This window comes from Abrus precatorius, unplaced genomic scaffold, assembly GCF_003935025.1.
Source record: "Abrus precatorius isolate BTA unplaced genomic scaffold, Abrus_2018 Scaffold8, whole genome shotgun sequence".
Classification (NCBI taxonomy): Eukaryota; Viridiplantae; Streptophyta; class Magnoliopsida; order Fabales; family Fabaceae; genus Abrus; species Abrus precatorius.
The window spans coordinates 34709271-34735488 of record NW_020874428.1 but is presented as its reverse complement, the minus strand read 5'-3'; the positions used below and the strand labels follow the sequence as shown (position 1 = coordinate 34735488).

Below are 26218 nucleotides of genomic sequence, written 5' to 3'. Positions count from 1 at the left end.
TTTAAGTACATGTTTTTTTGTAAATAACATAGTAGTAGTTAAAAATTCAAAAATAAAAGTTAACATAAAACTTGAATCATAGAAGGAAACTTTAAAATTTAAAAGTTCTTAGAAGATAAAATATATAGGTTGTGAGTTTAGTAAAAAAATAAGATGAGAATCATATGTTGAAAATTAAAATTGAACATGATAATATGTTACAAGCTTCGAAGTACTTATGATCAATTAAAAAAATAAAAAATTAATAAAAATATTACTCATAAAATATAAGTTAAGTAATTAAAATAAAAAAATACATAAAGAGTCAAATTTTTATCAAATTAAAATTGAAATTTTATTATATTACAATATGACTAATTATTCTATACAACAATTACTGTTAGAGTTTAAAAAAACAACAAAAGAAAAAAGTGTAGTGATAAAAATGAATGAATATTAAAGTAGATAACTAATCATACAAAAAATGATAGTATATATAAAAATTTTAAAGTAATATTTATAATGAAAAAGATAATTAAAAATCTTCTAAAGTTATTTAGTACGTGTAGAAAATGCTTTTAAAGACACTGATGAAAAGATTAAATGTTACAACTTTTAGTTTAGTAGATATCTAAATTTTTTTAAAGAAAGTTATTATAAGGTACTTTTTAATAATATATTTAAAATAATTAATTTTTAAATAATTTTAATAACGTGTGATTCATGTAGTCGACATTACATAATAATTTTTTTTATTATTATTGTATTATTTTTTTTCTTAAAAGAGCTAAAAGACAAAAAATAAAAAATTACATAAAATTTATAAAAGAATGGTACAAAAATTAAGTCTATTTTAAGTGAATTTTTAGATAAATTATTATTAGAGAGGAAAATTAATATTAAAATTAAATAAAACATCTCATAAGTTAAAAACAGTTTATCTATAAAGTTTTAGAAAATTTAAATAATTTGTTTAAAAAAAATTAAAAGTTGATAATTTTAAATGAAGGAGCAATTACTTAGAAATATAAATAAATGGGTATAACAGAATATTAAATGATAATTTTAATAAAATTGATAATATCAAATTTATTCATTAATGTATGACAAAACTTTAAAGTGAAAAATAAAATAAAGTAATAAATATTATACGACCAAGAAGAAATAGTATAAAGGGTGTTAATAGATACGAAACAAAAAGGAGGAATTATAAAGATTCTTTGACACAATTGAAACTAATCGGGGCTTGTAAAGGCAAAGTCCAGCTCAAAATGCGACTAAAATTTATTAAAAAACTATAAAAATAAGGTAGATTTATTTTTATCTTAAATTTAATATTTGTTTATAATTTTTAATAAATTTTAATTAAAAATATATTAAAAAATGTATTGATAGCATTCCAATGATTAATATATATCTTGGTCAATAGGGTTGGCGTGGGCCAGAGGGGTACCCTTCGAAAGTCGAGCAATGTACTCAAATGCGTCCTCTGCTGGCAACTGCCCCAAATCGCTACCCATACACTTGTTTACCCTAAAATCCAACCTGTACGTGTCCCCTCTTGCGTCTCCTTAGTCCTCCAATGCATCATTCATCAGATCTTCAATTCATGTTCCTTTATAAAGGCTAGCTATGTCTTTGATTATATGTGTTTCTTCTAAGGTTATAAAATTAAATTTTCTATTTTTTAATAAATATTCTATGTTCTAAAAAATACGATTTAAATTTATTTATATATATATATATATATATATGTATTTGAATAATATTTAACTATTTAAAATTATTATTATTTTATTTTTAAACTAAATGAGTAATGTGATCTCTTTTTTATTTATTTATTATTATTATTATAGTTGTAAGAATTGGATTCAACGTACCAACTGGTCGAAAATTTTATAGGATGTTTGAATTCATAATTGAGTGAACATAAATTCATGCTGACTGTTAATTGCAATTTTTGTTTTCTATTTTTTAATATATTTGCAAACATTAACTGAATATACACTACCTCCTGGATTGCTTTTTGGTTAAAAGCCAAAACTTAAAACTAGCTAGATTGAATGAAGAGTTTTTTTATATAAATAATTTTTATGTCTATCATTTTTAAATATTGCTGATATAATGATATTGTTGTTACTAGTTACTACTACCTTCCCTTTGACATAGGATCTCAGGTTTAGCGCCAAATTTGGTGCCACCGAAAATGCCATGGCACACACGAGAAAGGGTAGGGGCAGAGCTTCCTTTTCAATTTACAGACTGTCCTTTACCACCATTTTTGGACACCAAATCAAATCAAAATGGACACTTTGGTTTCTATTCATCCTCGGTTTGGCATTGGTTTTGTTGCACCAAAACCAAAACCAAAACCAAATCTGTTTCACTTTTCTAACCCACCAAAACAACAGCCATTGGCAAATTAAGCCTTCAAAGTTTTCATCTTTCTTTCACTCCAACATTTACCCTTTTGAGCATCAATGGGGATATTGTATGGAATGGTGGCAAGGGGACAGGTGGTTCTGGCTGAGTTCAGCGCCTCACAGAGTAATGCTAGTGTGGTTGCCAAACAGATACTAAACAAGATCAATGAAGGAAGTAATAACAATGATAGCAATGTTTCCTTTTCCCATGATCTCTATGTTTTTCATGTCAAGAGAACAGATGGCCTCACTGTTCTTTGTATGGCTGATGATGCATTTGGAAGTAAGCTTCCTCTTATTCAATCATTTGGTTAAGAAAATATAAATTAATTATTTTCTGGTGAATCTAATACAATAATTTGGTCCAAATACTTTTACTTTTTGTTTTGGGGTGGGGTGGCTCTAATGAATTGATTCACTTGATGCTTTTATAGATGTTTGGTGCCCCTTAATTTGATGATTTCATTTAATTGTTGAATTATAAATGTTGTCAGAGTGCCTGGAATGTCTCCCTGGCCCTGCACTCATTTCAATCGTGTCTTTTGTTTGACATAGGTGGTTAGTTCACTTAGTTGATTCAAAATTTGACTTTGTGATGAAATTTCCTTTTGGTGGGAAAGGAAAGGAAAGGAAATTGAATACACTTATTAGACAATCTTGGGTATTCTTGTTTGTGGAGTGAGCTTTTTTCGTTTCTTGAAATTCTGTATATGGCAATCCCAAAATTACAGTTTTGTTATGGAAGTGTATATGAGCCTTAAAAATGTCCAATCAAGAATGTGATATGCAAGAGCATAAAATGGAAAACTGTTGGGCACCATGATTCACTCTTACGGGGCCACTTCTGCTAATGCTCGCTCCCTTCTCCTGCCATTCCTTTTTTTGGGAAATTTTGGGAAAGGACAAGCGTATACTTTACTTTTTATATTCACAAGAACTTTTATTGTAGATTTTTCGCATTGATTTGTTGGTAACTTAATTTGTAAAACTTAAAAAGAGATGATACTGATTGCTTTATCTATGGTAATTTAAAGGTGATGTAGTTGGTACTTTGACTAATAACTGATATGTTTAAGGACTGATTTTTCACACCATGCATCTCACTGCTCAAGTTAGTCAGTTTAATGACATTCATTGTTTTTATTTTACCTTGGATGATACTAGTTTTCTATAATTGGTGAAGCTGGAGAGCCTCCAGGTTCTCCACTATAAATGGGAGTACTCACTCCCCTGCATCATGAACATGTAACTTGTTTGAACCGTAAAAGAATACAACTTAAGAGTTTAGACTTCCAATACACTGTATTATGCTACTTATTTTTAAAACTGTTGAAAGCTTTTATTGCAATTGACAATCTAGTTACGATAATGATATGACACTGGCTCAATAATGTAAAATGTTTTACAATGACAACTAGATCACATTTAAACCCAATGAAATATGGGATCAAGTTGGTGAAATTGAAAAAGAATGTAATATGGGATGATGCATATTGCATGGCAACATTTTGCTGGTTGTTACATGACTGAACAACTGAAATAACTTCTGTGACATGTTTATTGGGAAGTAAGAATAAATTATTACAAAATTTTAAGTCAAACTTTTCGCTGTAAAAATATTCCTGCTTGATTTGTTGTACAGTAGAGCTTGCAATTCCTAAAAGAGCTGTAATGAATCTCCTATTTCACTCGCTGCAGGAATGGTCCCTTTTGCATTTCTTGAAGATATTCATAAAAAATTTGTGAAGACATATGGCCGTGCAATTCTTTCAGCTCCTGCCTATGCCATGAACGATGAGTTCTCAAGGGTGTTGAATCAACAGATGGATTATTACTCCAATGACCCAAATGCTGACAGATTGAACCGTCTCAAAGGGGAAATGACTCAGGCAAGTTCAATATATACATTTTCAGATTTATCTGCATGTTGATCCCAACTTGTTTGCTTTGCTCGTCTATAATTGGTTCCCTTATGCAGTTCATGTATAATTTTTTGCTCCAAATGTTTTCTATTAGCCTTGTAGACTGATCCTTTAGCAATTTTTTGGTTGAATAATTTTAATTTACCTTATGATTCTTTTGATTTTGATATATGATAAACTCAAACAAGGAATTGCATAATTTCCTAGTTTTTGTCCTATTAATATTAGCATGTAATACTAAATACTTCAAACATTTGTCATGTGATAATGATAGGTCAGAACAGTGATGATTGACAACATTGAGAAAGTGTTGGAGAGAGGTGGCCGCTTGGAACTGTTGGTAGAGAAAACTTCAGCAATGAACAGCAATTCAATTCGTTTCAAGAGGCAGTCCCGTCGTTATAAAAATAACCTTTGGTGGAGTAATGTTAGGCTAACGTAAGTATGATAATGCTATAAATTGATTTCATGTTTGAGTTAAGTTTATGCATTATGAGAACGAAAGGAAATATATTAGCATTGGACTTTTTCCTGGGTTTTCTTGAATGAGTTATTATTTATTTTTTTCATTTAGTTCCATGTCTTTCCCACTGAACAAAAGGTTTAAACAACACATTAAAGGGTTATTTTATTATGTGCTTTATTCATGAAGCCAGTCAATTTATGGAAATCTCAGGCTTTAAAATTTTCTGTTCTTTCTTACCACTATGGAGTTGCATGATCAAGCTTTTTTTTTTGTCAAAGCATAATCAAGCCTGCTTGAGCATGCATTTTGACCAGCTTTAAGATTATTATAATATGAGCATTGCTAAATGGTACGGATGAATTTAGTACGAAAAAGTGACGAATCCAACTGTTTAAAGTTTATTGGTTAACTAACAGATTAAAAATAATAGAAAAATAAAGTGTTTGATGGAAATCATGGAAGATAATTGTGTAACAGTTTTCGTCGAATTCGTCTCGTATGATTTCGAATTTCTCTTATAGTGTTTAATTTAAATTTGTATATACTATACATGCTTCAGTTCAAACAATTTATTTTTACATTTTTAATTTTAAAAATATTATTTAATGAATTTACCCTCCCTCTCTTTTCGTGCAGGGTTGCACTTATTATAATGTTCGCCGTTATCATTTATGTTATTCTGGTCTTTATCTGCCATGGTCCCTTGTTGGCTGCCTGCTGGAGATAAGCTATGAAGGTTGACTGTGAATTATTTTTGCTCTACTTTTTGACTGTCATTGTATGCTTATTAAGTTATAATGAATATAATGTATTGGGTCAACCAAAAAGGGATATAATGTATTGGGATGCATTCATTTATCAAATGTCACCAGTCTAGGCTTGTGCCTGTTTTAGAAAGTAACTTTGCATGGTGGATGACTGACTCTGCAAGTTACATTACCCTATTGACGATTCAGAAGGAACATTTTGTATTTTTTCTCTCTCCATATTTTCTTTGCATTCATTGCTATTATAATATTCCAAATGTGTCAATTTCATTTTCCCTTTTTCATATTAGTTCCATTCTTAATCATGCATTAAATTCACAAAATAAAAAGCATTAAAGGCGTGTTACCTGTTATAGTTACTCATAACTAAGGCCTTAAACTCGGTCCCGAAGTTTATGATAATACAGAAAAAAATTGTTAGTTGATGAGATACAAAAAGGTGAAATAACTTATGCAACCCATTTAGTAAACTTTTTAGAGATGCATGATTAGAGAAAAGTTACTTAAATTATTTATATAAAAAAATGATGTATTTTCGTGAAACATATAAAAATTATAAACAGAAGTATTAAGCAACTTCAAATTTATGACACAATTTCAATCTGTCCCTTACGTTCCATGTTTCTTCAACTTGTTACTAAGCTTTTAATGGATCTTTGTCCACTACCGTACTGTTTTTATGTTTCGAAGAACTTGTAGCCCAACTAGCACGAGGGGATGTTTAAAGCATGGGCGTAATGTTAACATGGAAATTTTGATTGTTTCAGAAATATTAATAATCACGACAAAAAAAATAATATTAACAATAATCTCTTTGATCATTCGGTAAAGTTTATGTGAAATTGGGGATCCTACTAAGTAATATACACGTCAACCCATTTAATGACTCTCATTTGTTGTTTAGTTAGTGTCAGGCACAAGCGTTCAGGTTCAAGTCTGTGCCACACCCCTTTTTTTGTTTCCGATGTGCATATATGTATTTTACAAGTTTGAATTTTCTATTATTGCTTGTGTATGAACGTGACATTCAATTGGAAATTAGAAAATAAAATACCGAATGCATAGAACATCATGTTTGATATATTATTTAATATTTTATTACTGAATTCATTTGTTTTCTTGTTTCACCAAATAACCTAAATTTGTTCTCTTTTAGTAATTAGTAAAACCAGCATGCAATTTTACTTGAAAATAAAAATGAATACGAAAATATATATATAACATTTCTCTACTGCACAAACTCCTTAATCACCGCAGTCAAACCAAACTTTAATCACCCTTGTTGGGTAAAATTTTCACTATAAAATTTTGAACGTATTATTCAATCATGAGTTAATGAATTTACTTTCACTATTACACTCATCGAAGTTAAATCCAAAAAGTGTTTAATTTTGATCGTACCATAAATTATTTAATCACTTTGACATCTACGTTCTGTGTTAGTGTTACTGATGATCAACTGACACAAACTTTCAAAATACAATAGTAGAAATCCTTGATTTTGTTTGCATTGTACACTCAAACAATGAATGATATTTACCCAATGCCCAACAGTAGCCTTGTACAAACACGAAATGTGTACGTGTGAATATGAATAGAAATACTTCAATTTATACGATTTTGTATTCCCTAAATACAGAACCACAGAGAAGGGGGAAATATTGAACCTTTACACCTTGCTGAATCAAGAAAAGCCTATCTAATTAAAATCATCAACAGTGAGCCAATCATTTGATTCATCTTCTGAATCCTTACCTTTTACACGGATAGCCTTCTGCCGGCCGCCTCTCTCAGAACTTTCATGCAGCTGAACCCAGCTACTAGAACCCTCTGGTGATGAACCCCTGATGTCCCGTGCCTCCTTATAGCTTGAGAATTTATCAGAGCTATCACTCCCATCGTCCTCTAGCTCACTGAATGAGACGTCCTCCTCCTGTTGAAGTTTTGTACCGGAAGTCAATGAAGTTGCATCAATATCTGTATCTTCCCATTTTTCAGAACTAATCATGTCATCAATTTCTAAACCCTTTGCTGCATTTGTAACCTCTGTCAGAATCTGGTTTTGTTCAAATGAGACATTTTCTGTTCCACTGTCCTCCCTAACTTCTTCATATGCTGTATCCACAGTCCTTGGTTTTTCACATTCTTCAGCTTGCAAATTTTTCCTCTCTTCAAGTTTCAGAAGAAGCACATCTCTTGCTTCAACAATCTAACAAAAAGGGAAAAACATATGCATGATATATCAGACATGGAGTAGAATAGATAATATCCACAAATTTATCTTCAATCACATAATTGTTGGATGCCAGAGATTAAACAATCTGAAACTCTTTAGTACAACCAAAACATCTAGAGAGAATGCTATAAAATAAACAAGGGTCACTTCAAAAGCTATTCCCTCATGTATTATATACATCACAAGCTACACTAAAAAAATAAATAAATAGAGGATCACTTCAAGTAACATATAGAAATAGAATAACCATAACTATGCATGTTCAGCATGCAATAATTTGCGGTTTTTGAAAGTTACAAATATCTACCATGAAAACTACAGCTGACATGTTTCATAGAGTACAATGACTGAATCAAGGCCTTGCTATTCAAGTGAATCAATTGAAAATAAGACAATATTGAACAAAAAATGGCTTACTTTGGGGGTTGATAGGCACTCAAAGTCGTGCTGATCTAGTCTTGGAAGTATTAACAAAAAATAGATCATCCAAAACTTTTCCACATTCATGTAACTGCAAAGGTTCAGTCTTAGAGCAACAAATTCAGGCACCAGACGTTCTATAGCCAATGCATGTTCTCTCTGAGAATTGGACATGCTGAAATCTGCTGCAACAAATCAAATTTCCATATTAAAATGTCTGTCAATCTCAACATGTACTCAAGTAGAATAAAAATAAACAAAATGGGTATTGTTTTGGTTTCTCAGACTCATGCTATCTAAAAATTCAAGTTTCAAAACCACTTTTATTCAAAGAACACTTGAATGAGAGTTAAACAAGAGATATGCTCAGAAGCACACAAGCACATAGGATGGACACAAGCTCTTTGAACATCATATTGACTGGGAATGTGAACTAGCTTCCTACAACTCTTTGAAATCAGCATTGCTGAAGGAGCATTGCCGCTTTTGTTCATAATAGAACCTTCCCCCAACAAAATTCTAAAGAGGTTCATTCCCACGAATTACCATATTGGAAGTTAAAATGACATGCATCTCAGGTATCAGACCTCTAATATTTTCTAAATAAAATTGCATTTTGTTCTATAACAGCAAGCCAGCAACAGCATTAAGGTAAATCCCGTCAGAACCCCCGAAATATGTAAGCAAGCAATAGTTAGAATTTTCCAAATTATAGGATGGCATGAGTGAAAAAAAGCTTCAATTCTTTGTAAAAATATTATAAAGTCCCTAAAATTATAGAGAAAAAAATTAACTCGTTAAGGTATTTGAAACTATCGAAACTCATGAGATCTAGCCAATTAGCCACAGACACACGCAGAGAGGCACCACCGTAAACAGCATATATAGAAATATGGTTAAACTAAGAGGAAACACACACACACACACACACACACACACAAAAACTAGCAAAGCAATCGCAAACTCCATCACAATCAGATATTATACGAATTCAATAGCGAAAAGTGAGAATCATAATCAGAACAATTACAAATGATAAAATAATATAGTTATAAATATATTGCATATTGAAGCACACTAGAAATACCATTATTATGGAGTGGCAAAGGGAATTCGGTCCAACACTCAGGCCTTGTAGAAATTTCCTTCACGAAACGAACAACATTTTCCGTAGTCCCTGGCACCGCATCATCGTTACTTCGTCGTTGATCAGGCTCCAATTGCAGCAACTGAGAAGCGAACTTGGAGATTCCGGTGACGGCTTTGTTCGTGGAGAGAAGCGAGAGAGAGCTCTTGAAGCTTCCGCCGATCTCCACCAGATCGTTCCGGATTCCGCTCAGAGTTTGCGAAGGCGAGGAATCACCGGCGGAGGAGGAAGAAGACGGCGGTGGAGCGAGAAAGTTGGCGACGCCGCGGAAAATAAGCGATAAATCGTCCTTGACACCATGACGATCGGCGGCGGCGGGTGGCGGAGTGGCCGGCGGCGAATTGGAGTGGATGACGGTGCGGTGAAGGTGAGAAGATTCTGGGTCAGGGTCGTTGGACTTGAAGAGCCAAGACATTCTCTTTCTCTCTCTACTTTTTTTAATCGCAATTTTATATATCTTTGGAATTAAAGTATTTATGCTATTTTTTTTGCATCAGCTTTGGGGATTCGAAGAAGAACGTAGCTAAGTTGAATTGGAATTGAAAGGGTTTACGGAGAAGAGAACGTGTCAGATAGATGAAGGCTTCAATCTTGGCTTTCCATGATTCATCAAAGAAGGTTTTCAGCTTAGTTAAATTAATCTCGCTTAATATATATTTATATTTATACATATAAAAAAAAATAAATGATAACGAGACAACGGATAATGATGAAAGTAGCCAATTAAAAAATTAATTTTCGAATATTATGAGTAAAGTAATAATATGATACATAAAAAATAAAGTTAAATAGTTAATTATGACATGGAAATTGAAAACTGTAAATCAGAGTAGACGCATTATGAGGCAATTGTCTCTCGTATTCACCGCACAACTACGCTTTCTTCATTGTTCCCTGTTCTTGTTTGTTTGACCCAATGCGTAACCTTCACCCTTATGTCAATTGCAACATTTTTTATTTTTTCATTTTGGGCTACGCACCATTGTTTATATTTTATTGCAATCGCATTCACTTACATTAAAAGCGTTTTCGGGAGACTTTGCTTGAAAAATACACAAAATGTAAAACAATCTAATTTATATCTTTTACTATAGTTAAAACTAGTAATTTTTCTGAGATGGTTGTGTTTGGATTGGATCAAATAATTAAAAAAATTTAAAATTTTTATTATATCAGTTAATTTTTTTAAAATATTTTATTTGAATGGAATAATTGAATTTTCTTTATTTTAAATCTTTTTGTTTGGATAAAGTAATTAAATCACTTACATTTTTTAAAAATAAAATTAATTAAAAATATAAATGAAACACACAATAAATGAAAAAAAAAAATTAAATTTAATGGTATTTTTTTTAGGATTTAAAAATATTTGATTTCAACCTATTAAAAATTCTTAGAATTTTAAATTCTTTAAAATTCAATATTCAAACAAAAAATTTTAACTCATAAAATTAAAAATTATTTCAAAAATTAAATTATTCACTTAAAATACTTCATTCAAACACACTCTAAATATTTACTTTTTATGTAAAAAATAAAATAAGGCTGTTGCATATAAGATTACAACTTCCATTAGTGAACAGGGAGAAATATTTTAATAGGAACAAATTTCTATATTAATTATTTTGAATCAGTTTTAATATGGGTTTACATGGCCATACTGAATAGCTATTTTTTCATGAATTATTTTTTCATGAATTATTGATGACAAAATGAATTTAGCTCTTATATTTGCCCAGACAAAAAAGTACAGCAAACTTGAAAAGCCATTTCATTGATAATTCTCTCTTTGTCGCATTGCATCAATATTTCAGAATAAATAAATGGGACCCCTTTATTTTATTTTGCTTGTTTCTAGAGAGATTTTTTAAGTAACATGGATAAAACTAAAATAATAACCACACAGAAAAATACCAAAATAAAATAGTAAAATACTGATTGATTATAAACCACGAGATTCAAAGGAACATATCCCCAATTACTTATCTAAAATAAAAAAAATAATTACTCTAAATATGTCTATTGTCACATTCATATGTTTATTATTATTCTTTTTAAAGTGATTTTTGTCCAAAATACTTTTTTAAACAGTAAGGGTATTTTTTCTAAAAAATTAAAATTGGAATGACAATATACATTTTTATTACCCTTATTAAAAATGTAAAAAATTAATGGGTCGTTGGATTCATATTAGTTTTTTCTATAAAGAAGAAAAAAAATTTAAAAAAATGGTGTGTAGGTAATCTATTTAATTAAATCAATTTTTATCACACAAAAAATTGCAACATAAATTTGATTATAAAATTTATTAGAATAAATTTAAATAATATTTTAATAAACTACACTAAAAAAGCTTATTAAAACAAATTAAAGATATTAGAATCATAAGTTATTTTCATCTTTTTTTTAAAGCCTTTTAAACATCTTTTAGTTGAACTGATTATCGAATACAATTTTTATTCTATAAGCTATCCTTATTATGACCCTTTTTGTTCATCCTAAAATATTTATTGGCTAGCAGCATTTTTGTGTGTGCATATTTTATCAACAGGTTGTAAATGACATGAATCGTAGTTAATTATTGTTATTACCTTACAAAATTGTTTCATTTAACGTAGTTCATAAATATTGAAATTATAATACTACAAAAAATATTTAAGGCTCACACTTATTTTCTAATTCGTAATTTTTTTATATGATAAGTTTTTCTTATTTTTAATTGAAACAAATATTTCAATTAAAATACCATAATACAATCAAATAAAATCTCCAATAATAATAAAACTATATGTAGACTTTGGGAAGAAATAACTATTGTGCGTCTACACATCTCCCGCATGTAAAAGATCGTATCACGACAAATGAACATGTAACCAATTAGGTTAAATAAACATAATTATGATTGTATTTAATAATTCATTTCAGTTGATTTCTTTATTTGATTAAATTAAATTTTTAATAAATTAACTTATTTCATTAATTTATAATATTTTAAATAAGTTAGTTAAAGTAGTGTTTAAACTAATAATAACAGTATTAGTAATAATAATTTTATTTAATATTACAGTGTTTATTTTAGTTATTGCACTGTTTACATTATGTAATTTTTAATAAAATACTTTTTTTAGACAAAAATGATGGAGTTCAAAATTAACTAGAAAATATAATAAACCAAAAAATACAAATAAAAAATATTAAAAATTATAGAAATATACCTTTTATGTCATTATATATTCATCAACCAATTCAAAATTTAATTTTATTAAATATTTATAATTCAAAAAGCTAATTTACCGACCTTCAACTAATAACTTTCAATTAAAATTAAACTTTCCAATTATCTTATTAACTAATTTTGGCCAAACATGACCTATATACACACATTTACATCACTTTTCAGTAGTTAAACATTAAATTTATTAACCAACAATTTATTTAAAATTAATCAATCAAATGTATTAAACAAATGTAGTATTTAGCCTATGAGATATAATGTGTTTAGAATTATCCAATCCAAAACAAAATATCCTTCCCGAGCCGAAGTGTCGCCTTATCACTTGTCATCGACATTGGGTGGTCAATTTTAAGAAAGCATCGGAGAGAGAGAGCAAAAAGTCTTCGTGTTTTTGGAAAAAGAGAAAAAAAAAATGTTAGCGTGTGTATGTGTGTAAAATCCACCGTTGGATTGGATTCGCCAGCAGTTTTTGAACTATGGACCCAAGTGCTACCTACTAGATAGTATGCAGTAATGAAGTACGCGGTAGAATAGCAACGTCCAATGAACACAGTGCGACCTTATTAATAAAAATAATTCTAAATCTTGCTACAGTTTATTCGTATAAAATCCCACTTAGAAAAAGAGAGATGAAAATTTACGAATGAAACAAGTTTTAGATACCTTAATTTCTAACAAATGAGAAAAAAAAAAAGTGCTACTTCACAATTTCTCCGGGGTTTAATTCACCCTTCGAGAAGAAAAGAAATGAGTACAAATTAAATATCGATAGCAACATCTTACACATGACAATGAAGAAAAATTGCTCCTGACACCAAAATGACTAATTTATCAGAATTGAAGTATTTTCATAAAACAAATTGTATATCACTCACATAATGAATATATACTGGGCACCATGTACAGGGAATGGAAACCGAAAACAATATAATCCAATTTATCAAGAACAAATTTTCTGCTAAAGCGTTAACCGTTATCAATCGGGGATAAAAGAAACTCTAAGCTGTTTGAATCAAAGCTCATTATCAATTACCTTGTACATAAAAAATCATATAATCAAAACCCTCCCTCAGCTAATTATTCAAAAAGAATTTCACTCTAGCTATCTATGGCACACACAACGTATGGTACAAATCTGTCTACTCTTCAAGTTTCCCAATCTCAGAACTGAAAGGTGAGTGTCCATGTTTTGTTTTTCCTTGAGCTTATTATGGATTTTGTTTTCCACAGGAAATGTCTATATGAGGCCTGTATATGGATTGTATGATTGAACAGGCATACCTGAGCCATAGGGGTGTACAGTGGCTCCATAAGAATTTCCAAAAGGATTAACAGATTGTTGTTGAGGGGCCATCATCACCATTTGCTGCTGCTGTTGTTGAAACATGAAAGCCTGTTGCTGGTTGGAGATAGCAGCCATCTGAACAGCAGGCGGAGCAGCCACTGTATTAGAGGCAAAAAATGGATCATGCATTGTTGGTTGCATCATAGACCCCATCGGTGCTGGCTCCCATGGATTATAGCTGACATTTTGGTTGTTTCTCCTTAGTGCATCATCATATAGGCTGTCTAGTGTAAGCTTGTCCAAACCTCCAGCCTGATTACCAAACAGGTCTCACTCATTATCAGAATAACCAAAGTAGCATGCATGCAAAGAGTTTTTGTTTGTGTTTATGCAGAGATATGCATATGAATGTTGAGAGATGGATTTACATTCACTAATTATATGAGCTAACAGAATGCTCAATTTATTGTAGAAGAATGCATACCAGCTTGCTAGCTGTTGTAGCACTCTCATTTGAACTAGGAGCAGTAACAAGTGCCAACTCCCATCCTGTAGTTCCATTTGCTTGATTAGGAACAGCAGAAGGTTGTTGATCAGCTGAAACCATCATTAACAAGACATCATATAAGTTGACACCAAGGCATGCAGTTACATCTATTCTAAATAGGAACTATCAAATGGAGCATTCTAATCTCAACTGCCAACAAAGTGCTGAAAATGGAAAACAATGCGGGAGGAAAATTCACATGATTAGCCAATAACAGAGAGATTTAATCCTAATAATATGGAACATCACTCTTCTTAAAAAGAAAACCAGCTTAGTCCACTTCTATAAACTAATTATTATTGTCAATTATTTTTAAAGGTTCACAAGTGCAGATCAGCAAGCTTTTATTCAATGTATTAGGCAAAAATGGAGGAAAAGGAAAAACAAATTACCAACAGGTACGATGGCTAAAGCTAAGGCATTCTTCTCCTCCAACTCTGAAGCAGCTGGGGCAGGATCCTCCAAATTCTAATTAGCAAGCCAAAAGAGAAATTAGTGCAGCTAAAGCAACGCTCTTATTGGTAAAAAGAAGCATTACTTGTAGAATCAGTCAATAATCCAAATTATACCAAAAACAAGGCTAGTACATGCACACACAAACACAAAATAAAGAGAGCAATTACCAACAAATCAGGTGGTGGTTGCACTGGCGGTGCTTCCACTTTCACAGGTTCAGAAGGTGGAGGTGGAGGTGGTGAGGGTGAGGGGGAACGCTCCTCCTGCTCTTCTGTTGTCTTTTTGTATTCGATAGCCAAAACTTCTTTTGGAGAGGTAATTTTGTTGTCAGCAGCCTGCTTTTAATTAATATGGAAGCACTCATTGGTAAAAACATTTTTTGCTGGATATGAATATTGCATTTCAGTGAGGACAGAAGAAACATGCCGAAGTTAAAGGATTACAACAACACGTGAATACCTAAAACAAATGGAAGGAAAAATAGTATGCAGATGACAACCATCTCCAGCTAAAATACTAATATTACTGTCTCCACAAATATATGAAAGTTAATGTTGAAAAGACAAAAGTATTGTATAAAAAATATAGCACATAAAATCATCACAGGATGTTTCATAAGGTAATGGAAGAGATTCCAAAATGTTTTGATGGGCCAAATAATAGAACTCCTCAAAAAACATGATGGAAACAAGTATAATGTATTAACTTCGAATTTTCAGTATTTACCTACCCGCCCAATTGCAACAATGATTGAACCACCTCTTTTTAAAAGAAAATGTGATCTTCGGTAACAAATGGATCATTGTTTATAACTAGTAGATAGCCAACAGGGTCTTTCCCTGGTTCTGTTTGTGCCTACCGTGTCAACTAGAAGTGCATTAAATAATACACTAGTTCTTTATGATCCATAACATAAAATAGAGTTCCTTGAAGTTCATCCATACCTGATCCTTACGAACTATTTGTCCCTGGGGAGCATCTTTGACATACTCTTCCATAGCTTGCAGAAATGATGAAGGGGGCTTCATATCATCAACTAATTAACTTAGTATATACTTCAGAAAAAATAATGAAAATTCAAGCTAATATGTCATTGGCACAAGCAAGTGATATAATATCCAACTGACCTGCTCAACTTTAACAAACTTCTCTCCACGCCCAATATCAAGATTACGGCATATTTCATAGAACTCTGACAGTCTCTCAGCCTGGATTAAAAATTTTTTTTTCGACATAACTGTCTGGATAGATAAAGTTAAGAACAGAAACAGAAAATTTTGCAAAGAGATACCTGCTGCCCAACCCTCCTGTATATATCAAGAGCTTTCAAAGCATCGTGGCGTTGCATCTCAAAAAACTGTCACAATAATCTCATAAATAAATTGAAAGTTGAACATCAAGCTTCAAATCCATGAACATAACCATATATACCTTATCAACCATGTTGACTGTGCCATCACTAATAGCTTGATAAATTTTAATGCTTTCAGAAGCAACCTATGGAATATTAATTATGTTCAGAAAGGGGGTGAAGCAAACACTACTAAAGAATATAGAATGGTTAATAATTGACCTACCATTGAGAGTGCTAACTGGATGACAAAGTTATTTACAGCTGCCCCATGTGGCTGCACCACAAAAAAGTTAAAACAAGTTGTACAATCATAAAGCTATTGACATTTTAAAATTTGTTCACTACAATCATACCCACCATTTGAGTCAAAATTCAATCTATTTTGATTTTTTTGGATCAACAGCTTACCTGGCAACCAATAACTCGAAAGAGAAGTTGTTGTAAAGCTGGCAACTGCTCAAGCAATTCTGCAGTATCCAAATCTTTGGTTCTCTGTTACAAAATTCACAATTGGTGAATTTTCTGTAGTCAAAAGTAAGTGTGTGATGAGATAGCAAAGACAGATGAGACTTTCGTGTGTCATATTATTATTATCAACTAATATTAATTAATAAACAACATTCAAATAATTCCATTACTAATACTGGAAGTAAAAAATCTGTATTCGTACACAGTAAGTTTATAAAAATGATTGAAGGAAATTACTTACAGGGCGGTCTGCCTCAATATCATACTTCAGCACACGAAAACATTCCAGCCTTTCCTCCAAAAACAAAGCATAAGTGCGTACCCATGCAGAATAATCCCATGCTGAGCAATAAAACAATGAATGACAGCTACAAAGTCAATAGACATAATCAAAAAAAGATAGTAGAATAAAAAATGAAAGACAGAGACACCATTTGGACTGGAATCATCTTTAAAATGAGCCATGTTGAGCATATGACTTCTACTTCTTCCATAATTAATGAGTTCTTCATGAAATGTAGGATCCACTTCCCTCAGAGCACGGTGAATAACAATTAAAGTTTTCAATGCAACCTAAAGGTAAACCACTTGTCAATCAACTAAACAGATGAAGCGTAAATAGATGCACACACACATGCTCAGTGGTCATTTACACAAGCAAATATAGTGCACATAAATATTGTAGCTTCAGAACCTGATCAAATGATCTCATTTTTTCAATAATACTAATACTCAAGAAAAACATTGTTGGTGGACTTCTGTTAATAGTGTTATCCATATATTTCTATTCGTCCCACTTTTATTTGGCCATAAGGTCACGAGTGATGATCATGCCACAATCTCCAGAAGTGAGGACGCATAACAATGCATGAATACGACTTAAAATGTAATGTTGCATCAACATTGGCAAAAAAGAATATAGACCAACAGATAATTAAATCGTACAAGTTGCATCACACTGAAAAAAAATTGATGTCCATGTAAAAAAATGATAATATTAACTTCAGATCACAGAGATAATCAACCCACAACCCCATTTTGCACAAGATCTATGACAAGATGTACATACTGCCCAGTTATGTGTCTTTGATAATCGCCTGGCAAGAGCATGGATGCAATAGGCAACATCAGCCCTAGGTCTTGTAGCTGAGATAGCCGAAAATATAGCTGCAACAGAGAGCATAGAAACACTTGGAATCAAAACCCTAACTTATCCAACAATTGTTCCTCCTACAATCTACAAACATGTAACAAACAAATAGCGGAAGCAAAAAATAAACAGCAAAAACAAAGAGAGTGAAATAACAAACCTCTTATATGTTTTTCCTTAGCTGGTCGTTCAACATGATTCGTGGCTCTAACTATAGCAATGTCCAATTCCTGCAATACATTAAATCCATTGGTAACAGAGACATAACACATGATCCCATCCAACAGAGTGTATGTACAAATTATTCTACCTTGTAATCACTGTTGACCTTAGCTAATGACACTGTTGTGGTGTCCTTAAGGGCTCCAAGTGCTTTTCTGAAACTTTTCTGCGTGCCACCCGACATTCTCTCCCTCGTTCAATCACAAAACTCTGCCACAACTCAAAAAATAAGATCTCGGTTATTTCCAAATCCCACTCTTTTCGTTCTAACCAACTAACCTAAAATCAAAAACAGTTTTTACTTTTTTTAATTATATTTTCTTTTTTTCTTTTTACTTAAAAAAGAATAATAATTAATTAGTGTAAGTAATGAATATCTCTTAAATTAAACTCGATATCCCTGTATTCAGATCCAACTAAGGAAACAACCCTCACCGACACTAACAAACCCCCCAAGTTCAGAATAACATCCAGAAACAGACTTCAAAATTGACAATAATAATCGAACGTGCTTCTAAATTAAACCAGTAAAGCGAAAAAGAACTGAGACACAACGAGCAAACACGGCCTTAAAATTAATTAAAAAAAAAGAAGAAGAAGTAACGCATTGTTGAGAAATGATGTGCTCACAGAATTTTGCAGGAAGCGAATCGAATAAAAGTGAAGAAGAAGAAGAAGAAGAAGAAGAAGCCCAAGTAGAAGAGTTGCTTCAGAGACACAAAAGCAAAAGCACGATCTACGACTAGAACTGGATTTGGCTGAAGCTGAAGCTGAATCGAAGAGAGAGAGAGAGAGAGAGAGAGAAAAGTCGACAAACAATATGAGCTTCGTTTGGTTGGTCGTCGGCGTCTCTGACGCTAATTTTAATTTGATTAAAATGTTGCTGTTGTTGTTGGAATAAAGAAAAACAAACCCATAAGAAAATGAAATTAAAAATCAGCACATTTTTCGCTTAATCTATGTGTCAGAAATACGGTATTGTAAGAAGTTGTACTGCTCCGTGGTTAAATTGGGATTTGATCCCCTGCTTTTGTCTCTACTTTCGCTATTCTTGGTCTCTTCTGCCACCTCACCATTTCCAACAATGCCTCCACCCTTTTACCCCTTTTTTTTACTCTCCATAATTCTTTAGGAATTAGTATATTGTATATTATATTACATTTATAAAATGTATCCGGTATTTAATTTAATAACTAAACTAGTAAATATCAATAGTTGAATTCACTTTTTTCTTGTTGATTTTGTAAAATAGTTCGTTTTCATATAAATATGCAAATGCCTGATTAAGAAAAAAAAGAATTGATTGTTGATTTATACGGAAAATATGGAATCATGTCTTGATTATTTTTAGAATATTTTAGATGATTTTATTATTTTGATTTCCTTTTTTTTTTTTTATGTATAATAACACTATTATTTTTAACCTTTTTTTTTCCCATCTTTCTTTCTTCTTATTTTGAACAATCATTAGTTAAACATCCAAACAATACTTTGGATTCTTACCAAAGGATCCTTAAATTTTGGGAGCTCTAGTAGGGATCGAAGAACAGCAATTATATGAATTATTGCTATTTGATAACCCAAAACTCGATATCTAGTTGAAGCTACTTTTCAACTTTTTGGAACCTCTCAACAAATATGTTTTTAATCTTTGAGATTGACTTCTAATTGGAGGATAATAAAACTATACCTATAACGTTTTACTTTAGTAATTTTACTGTTTCAGAATTGGAATATTTCACTAATAATTTTAATTCATTTTTTTAAAAAAATTGGGGGTGTAAAATTATAGTTTAAATCGAATTACAATTTTATTAGTTGCATAATATATAAAATAATTAACTTTAAATCATAAAAAAAATACATGTTTAGATCACTACCAATGCTATTTACAATAGAACTAAGAACTTGATCGACCTGTTTGTTTACGTTTTCTGATAGGGTCAGAGTTTATAAAAATATGTCTCTAGTTCGTGATGGACAAAGAAAATTGTTGGCCGTAACATGGCCAAAAACGCGCTAGCGATGATGGCAATTAAAGAATACCGACAATGAAAATGACCAGAGGATGCTAATGAAAACAGTGATCAAAGAATGCAAGCTAAGACAATGATTAAGGAAGATGTTGCATGGCGACAATGGTAATAAGAGGAAATCAATATTATATATTGCTAGAAGTAAGAAAATGTTTTATGCAGTGTTAAGAGTAGACACTTAAAAGGTGTCTCTTTTGATTGTAAAATTAATGCATATATAAAAAGTATTATATATATTGTCAATTTTTATTGATTTAAATAACTTTTTTAAATATGCATGCATGTGGGGAAAAAAAAAGAATTGCCAATAGCTGCTAACCTGAACTGGTAAAGGCTATATGGACATTGATCATCCCACTGAGAACCCATGACTTAATTTGGTGAATCCTTTATAAAGCCAACCCAATCTGCAAGCAGCTCTCTAACTTATTTAGGTAAGAAGAGAATAATAGCATTATCTATGCACTAAGAATCCACGAATGGGTCAAATTAAACTTGTAGAGTTTGTGACCCTGTCATGTCTTTGCTTGAGGATTGATGATGAGATCATTTCCTTTGAGGAATGGTTTAATAAGATATTGTTTAAGGCTGAATCTGAGGCAATGGAATTCCACAAACATATATATGTTTCTAAAATAAATCCCAACAATTTCTTAATTGAAAAGGAACTGAAAATCCAATCAAAATTGAAAATTGCAAGTGGCTGGATTGATAAATCTCCTAACCAACCACCCAATAATCAAACATGTCACAGCCAACCTTCCATTATGGGGACAGTTAAACTCATTTTTGATGGCACGGATTAACAAAACGGTTGATGTGGTGAAAGCATAGTGTTGGTGGGGACTTTGATGTACAAATTCTGGCAGTGGCAACTTGGATTCTTCCTCATCGCTTGGAACCGGTGATCGTAAAAGGACTGCATCAATCTTCAACCTTCCTGTTGACTTATGTTTCCAAGATTTGGTATTTGAAGAGGTAATGGCTTTAAGGTTATGTTTTGGGAATATAATTTAATGAAGCATTTATTTAATATAAAGATTTATTTTATAAATTTAATTATGGTTTTTTAAAAATTATTCTGATAAATTATATCAAAAATTTATGAAAATAAGACTCAAAGATTAATCTAAACTATAAATTATTCATCTCCTTTTAATTAAAACTTAGCTCAAAGTTAAAAAGTCATTTTGTAGTTAAATGTTGTTAAGTTGGCTTGTTTAATTAAAATAAATTAATAAGGATTCTACAATAAAAGTTGTTAAGTTGTATTAAATGAAATAAAACTATAATCTAGCATTTTACAATAAATTAGCAATATTGTTATAAACAAATAATTTATTACACTAATAAGGATAAATTTAGAAAAAAAAACACAACAAACTACAAGTTCAAACATTATTTCATTTATTATTTTTTTAAATAAAGGTTAGTGAGATAAAATCATTTAGTAAAAACTTTTATTTTAATCAAATAAACTACAAACTTACAAACTATTTCAGTTTTATAAGTTCAAATATTTCTATTCTATATCAACACTACATTTAAATTTTTTGGATGTGTCGACAATTTTTAAATTGGTTTAGTTTTATAATAAACGTCTTAACTCTAATTATAAAATATGAGTTAATTAAATTTCAAGCTTCATTTTTTTATTTTGGTCGTGCATATATAAAAGATATGTACTCGTTTAATTTACCTTAAAAAAACAACACTGATGTATTATAAGTTTTAAATTGATAATTTTATCTTTGTTAATTATATCATTCAACATATTTCTAGATAGTATTTGGCCTCCTTTTTTTAGATTAAAAATTATATAAAAGGTAAATTTAAAAGTAAAAGCTTTAAATTTAAAGTTACAATTGTTTGTTAATTTTATAGTTTTTTAAACCTAAAATGTTATCTTGAAGTTAAATCTTTTAAAGTATTGTATCCTTGGTTCTTGATATTAAATAAACCCAAACTTCCTATACTTATTTTTCTAAAAGAGACATTTTTTTGAAAAGGTTTTTCTAATTAAAAATCTACATTTTTTTTTAAAATTCATTTTCTTAGAATTTGTTAGACTTAATTTCTCTTTTTTAAGAAGAGAAGCTCAAAATAAATTAATCCAAATACTATTTCAAGCAAAAATAATTAAGTACACTTTTGATATAAGGAAATATAATTTCTATTATTTAATAAATAATTTCACACAAAATTAGATTTCAGTCCTATTCTAGTTGAGAATCTACACAAATTTGTATTGTAGTAAGCAGCTTCGGCTTGACCCCTGTCTGTAACCAAAGAAATCTACACAAATTTGATTAATAAATTATACTTAATAAATTACACTTTTAATTTTTATAATAAATATTGTGTGATTTTGACTTCTCAATGTCCTTTTTTCCCCTTCAAATTACTATGATAAAATCCTTGACCAAAATCAAGTCATTCCAACAACTTCTCTGTTTAAGACTCTTTAAGAAAGAAAATCCACGAATTAAACATATTAGCCCAAGACTTGATTGTAATGAAAGATTTGATTGTTATAATTAAATTATAATAAATTATGAAAAATAAAAAAATACGTTAAATGTTTAAAAGAAATAAAAACATAACTAAGCCATTGAGTTTTTAAAAAAAACTGATGATTTTATCCATTTTACCCGATTATTGAATTTAGCGTTACCTTGAGTGAGTTATGGTCCAAAACAATTAGGAAAAAGTGGCAGTAAAAACTGTTAACATGTGGGTATTGTGATTACCTTTTATTAATGAGTTTTTAATTTTTTATAATAATATTTTTTTCTTTTCACTATATTATTTATTGTATAACCTGTTTTTCTCTCTTCTTTTTCTATTTCTTTTCAATTTATGAAAAAAACCATAGAAATTTATTATACAAATAATATTTGTATTTACTAATTCTATATGGTATGGAAGGGATAGTTTGAGAAAAGAGAGGGCAATTTTGAGTTTCTGAAACAGTAAATATCTTTGGGATTACTCTATGGTGACTGGGTTTGTCTTGATCTTAGATTAGAAATGGAAGTTGCTTAGGAACAATTAAATCTCACTAATTAAGTTACAAGAGTAAATCACTACACGTTTTAGCTATAAATGACATTAATAACGTGATTAATAATAATAAGTTAAAAGGTTAGAAAGCCCTTTAAATAAATAAATAAAAAACTAAATCAAGTTTGTTGAAGTCTCGAAATTCTAAGCTTGAGCAGGGTTGACTGATTTTGAAATTCGGGAAAAAATATTTTTTATTTTGTTTTTTTAGAAATTTAAAAAAATTGAGAAAAAACGAAAAGAAGGAAATTAATAAAAAGTATTTAATTTAAACGAATTTAAAACTAAATTTAAGAGAGTTTATAAAACTTTATCTTTTCATTTAAATTTTTTTAAATAAAAATTATTATTACATATTTTTCATTTATTTTCTTTCGAAAACTATCTTCAGATGAAGCTTTAGCATTCTTAGAACGAAGATATTAAAGTAAAAATAATATATATTTTTAAAAATTAAATGTAATTTTATATAAATATTTCATATCTTTTATATTTTTAATAAATTTTATATTCAATAAATAAAAATTAAATCCATTTTATCATTCAAAACAACAAATATATTTAATTTTTACTAAATAATAAAATGATAATGAAAAGTATTTTATATCTTTTCGCTATTTGACCAATGAAATGTTTTTAGTTACAATAATTAAGTAAGTAATTTAGTTTTAAGATACAATATTATTTTTTTTTCATAAAAAAGTGAGAATATTATAAAAGCTACAAAAATATAATTGAATAAATATTAAGGTGCAAATATAGGTCATTGACCGTGTTCATATTCTAAACAAATACTAATAAAATATTTTAAAAATAGTTGAAGTAAGTTTATTATTAATAATAAAAAAGGAAAGCGTATCCACACTTAAAAAAGAAAAGTTATGGAGGCATGCTTTTTAAAATACAAACTTTTTCGTTTTCCCTGTTTAAATGAGACTATAAAATCACATTCTTTAAAAAAAGAAGAAAAAAAAAACTGTAGCCACACCTTTTTTTGCTTTTAACGAAAGTGGCTTTGGCGATAAACTTTTGAATTCACAGAGAATTCATCCTTTCAAAACAATTTCATGCATTATTGTGAATTTTGATTGTATCAAATGAGACTCCTATCCCTCTGCGGAATATAACAGTTAATATCAATAATTTAATTTTACATAAACGATTACATATAATAGTTTATCTAAACATCATTATAATGACATTTTGTATGATAGTTTATAATTTACTTAAAATTATTATATTTTTACACTTACCTTATTTTACATTTATATTTTTTCTCTTATTTCATGCATTATATAATTTTTATTTTCTATCTTTTTCTCCTCTCTCTCTCTCTCTCTTTCTCTCCCTAATTCCCACTCGTTGGTTGGATGTGAAGTGATGATTACTGAACTTGCCAATTATGGAAGAATCAATGTAACCCCACTGCTACTGCTACCTGTTTGAATATTATATTTGTTAAGATATTCCTTTCAACTCCATTGACTTCTGATTTTAGAACATCCAACCACGATGCTCTGTTCATCCACAATAACACATATCTACGCACCCCTTCATGCAATCACATGGGATATTTAATATTACTTCCCTTCCTTAAAACCACAATTAAGAAAAGAGACAATTAATTGGCACTGATCTATCTAATAATGTACATTACAAGAGAAAGATACAAAAACAATTGCAATATGACCGATCATTATTTATGGGTGATTTATTTTATGTTTTTTAATTCCATGTAATATGACATTTTTCATATTGATAAATAGGATTCAAAACCTATAAAACTAATTTGAAGTTTTTTTTAACCTATGAATAGACAACACGTTTGATTTGTAAGGCTTTTGTGAATACCATTTTGTAGCATTCAACAATTTTTTAAATAATGATCCAGGGCCATCCTATTAACAATAACATTAAAAATTGGTGCGAAGTTCCTATCTATTTAAAGAATAATAATCCACTTTAAAATGTGCAATAAGATCTTACTTAAATGAATGGATTTTATCTTTATGAGAAAAAAAGTTTATAAATAGTTATTCACACTGAAATTTTTAAATTTAAATACTGTAATCACCCAATTTTATTAGAAAATTTTTTCTATAAACGTTATTTTCTTTTGTTCTTAAAATCTGAATTATCAGCAAAATATTGTGTTCAGAGTTGCAGGTCAGTAGAGTCGGTAGGTTGTGCAGCTAATATGTGATGGGTGCAAGAAGGGTATTCGGTAGTTCTTTTGTGTTCATGTGTCAACGATTAGCCACGTGAATATGGAAAGTGAACCAACTAGCAAGAACTTCAAACCTTGTCCCTGTTAAATTGTTAATTCTTTATTTGTTTTTGGTATATACAACTCAATTTTGCTAACGATACGTAATAAGAATTAATGTATAATAAATTTTTATTAGATATTATAGAATATTATAAATTTTAATATATTAATAATATTACATATTATAATTTTTAATAAAAACATTATTTTTTATTTTTTATTACATGTCAGACACGCATTAAAAAAACTGTATGAAATTTTAAGAGTCAATGATGCTTCATTTGAAAGAAAGAAAAATAACTGAGCTTAAAGTTTACAAGGAACTTATATTTATTTTATTCTTGAAAAATAGTACAACATCGAACTTTTAAACTGTTGCTGAAAATCCTATCATATTCTACTTGATCTACCCCTTAAGTTTGTCCCAATCAATCCAAACGTTGATTATATTTTATAAATATAATTATACATTTTTATCATGTTATCGCTACCCACAAAAAGGAGTATAAGATTGAATAGAAAAATATAATACGTCTTGTTTACTCCAAATCTTGTTATGCCGAAAGATCGATGTATTCTTTATGATAGAATAAAATGTAGAATAACGTTTATGGTAACCTTCGGATTCATCCATGTTATTTGGAGGATACTGAGGGCGAAAAGTTTCGTCTTTTCTGAAATTTGCATGTCATGTATGGTCTTCTTTCATCGTTTGCATCCTTGCTGCCAACCAAGAAAAGACACGGCTGCGTTTAGCCATGGTTTCTTCTGTC

At 30.1% G+C, this 26218-nt stretch overlaps 3 protein-coding genes across 8 annotated transcripts; 1 reads left to right on the top strand and 2 right to left on the bottom strand.

The window, feature by feature from the left end:
* Positions 1 to 2268: 2268 nt before the first annotated feature.
* On the top strand, positions 2269 to 5530 carry LOC113848061 (vesicle-associated membrane protein 711-like). Its single transcript, XM_027477428.1, has 4 exons — positions 2269 to 2685; positions 4101 to 4291; positions 4599 to 4762; positions 5427 to 5530. The coding sequence occupies exons 1-4, from the start codon at positions 2460 to 2462 to the stop codon at positions 5515 to 5517; spliced, it is 672 nt and encodes a 223-aa protein (XP_027333229.1). The 5' UTR covers positions 2269 to 2459; the 3' UTR covers positions 5518 to 5530.
* A 1502-nt stretch (positions 5531 to 7032) lies between these two features.
* LOC113845829 lies at positions 7033 to 24512 on the bottom strand. 3 transcript variants are annotated; one of them, XM_027473455.1, is made up of 4 exons: positions 24499 to 24512; positions 9301 to 9782; positions 8211 to 8398; positions 7061 to 7766 (listed from the first exon to the last, which is right to left on the bottom strand). In XM_027473455.1, exons 2-4 carry the CDS (start codon positions 9773 to 9775, stop codon positions 7257 to 7259), a joined length of 1173 nt encoding a protein of 390 aa, XP_027329256.1. In that variant the 5' UTR covers positions 9776 to 9782; positions 24499 to 24512; the 3' UTR covers positions 7061 to 7256. The 3 variants fall into 3 exon arrangements, with proteins under 3 accessions (XP_027329255.1, XP_027329256.1, XP_027329257.1); XM_027473454.1 differs by lacking the exon at positions 24499 to 24512 and having other exon boundaries at positions 7033 to 7766; positions 9301 to 9984; XM_027473456.1 differs by lacking the exon at positions 24499 to 24512 and having other exon boundaries at positions 8211 to 8395; positions 9301 to 9955.
* Positions 13390 to 19020, bottom strand: LOC113845828 (putative clathrin assembly protein At5g35200). 4 transcript variants are annotated; one of them, XM_027473451.1, is made up of 16 exons: positions 18708 to 19020; positions 18166 to 18287; positions 18016 to 18085; positions 17775 to 17872; positions 17137 to 17278; positions 16947 to 17047; positions 16646 to 16729; positions 16461 to 16511; positions 16315 to 16380; positions 16175 to 16240; positions 16011 to 16091; positions 15828 to 15905; positions 15051 to 15218; positions 14820 to 14895; positions 14365 to 14477; positions 13390 to 14192 (listed from the first exon to the last, which is right to left on the bottom strand). In XM_027473451.1, the coding sequence occupies exons 2-16, from the start codon at positions 18259 to 18261 to the stop codon at positions 13833 to 13835; spliced, it is 1650 nt and encodes a 549-aa protein (XP_027329252.1). In that variant the 5' UTR covers positions 18262 to 18287; positions 18708 to 19020; the 3' UTR covers positions 13390 to 13832. The 4 variants fall into 4 exon arrangements, with proteins under 4 accessions (XP_027329252.1, XP_027329254.1, XP_027329250.1 ...); XM_027473453.1 differs by having other exon boundaries at positions 17191 to 17278; positions 18708 to 18968; XM_027473449.1 differs by having other exon boundaries at positions 13433 to 14192; positions 15051 to 15221; positions 18708 to 18925.
* Positions 24513 to 26218: the final 1706 nt, after the last annotated feature.

Excerpts from the sequence above, each read along its gene's own strand:
- LOC113848061 (XM_027477428.1), top strand. The coding sequence starts at position 2,460 with ATGGGGATATTGTATGGAATGGTGGCAAGGGGACAGGTGGTTCTGGCT. Across the intron at positions 2,686-4,100 it reads GGCTGATGATGCATTTGGAA|GAATGGTCCCTTTTGCATTT; the intron begins GTAAGCTTCCTC and ends CACTCGCTGCAG. Across the intron at positions 4,763-5,426 it reads TGGAGTAATGTTAGGCTAAC|GGTTGCACTTATTATAATGT; the intron begins GTAAGTATGATA and ends CTTTTCGTGCAG.
- LOC113845829 (XM_027473455.1), bottom strand. The coding sequence starts at position 9,775 with ATGTCTTGGCTCTTCAAGTCCAACGACCCTGACCCAGAATCTTCTCAC. Across the intron at positions 8,399-9,300 it reads TTTGCCACTCCATAATAATG|CAGATTTCAGCATGTCCAAT; the intron begins GTATTTCTAGTG and ends GATTTGTTGCAG. Across the intron at positions 7,767-8,210 it reads AGTGCCTATCAACCCCCAAA|ATTGTTGAAGCAAGAGATGT; the intron begins GTAAGCCATTTT and ends CCTTTTTGTTAG.
- LOC113845828 (XM_027473449.1), bottom strand. The coding sequence starts at position 18,261 with ATGTCGGGTGGCACGCAGAAAAGTTTCAGAAAAGCACTTGGAGCCCTT. Across the intron at positions 16,381-16,460 it reads TCCAGTTAGCACTCTCAATG|GTTGCTTCTGAAAGCATTAA; the intron begins GTAGGTCAATTA and ends AATATTCCATAG. Across the intron at positions 15,906-16,010 it reads AGTTTGTTAAAGTTGAGCAG|CCCCCTTCATCATTTCTGCA; the intron begins GTCAGTTGGATA and ends GATGATATGAAG.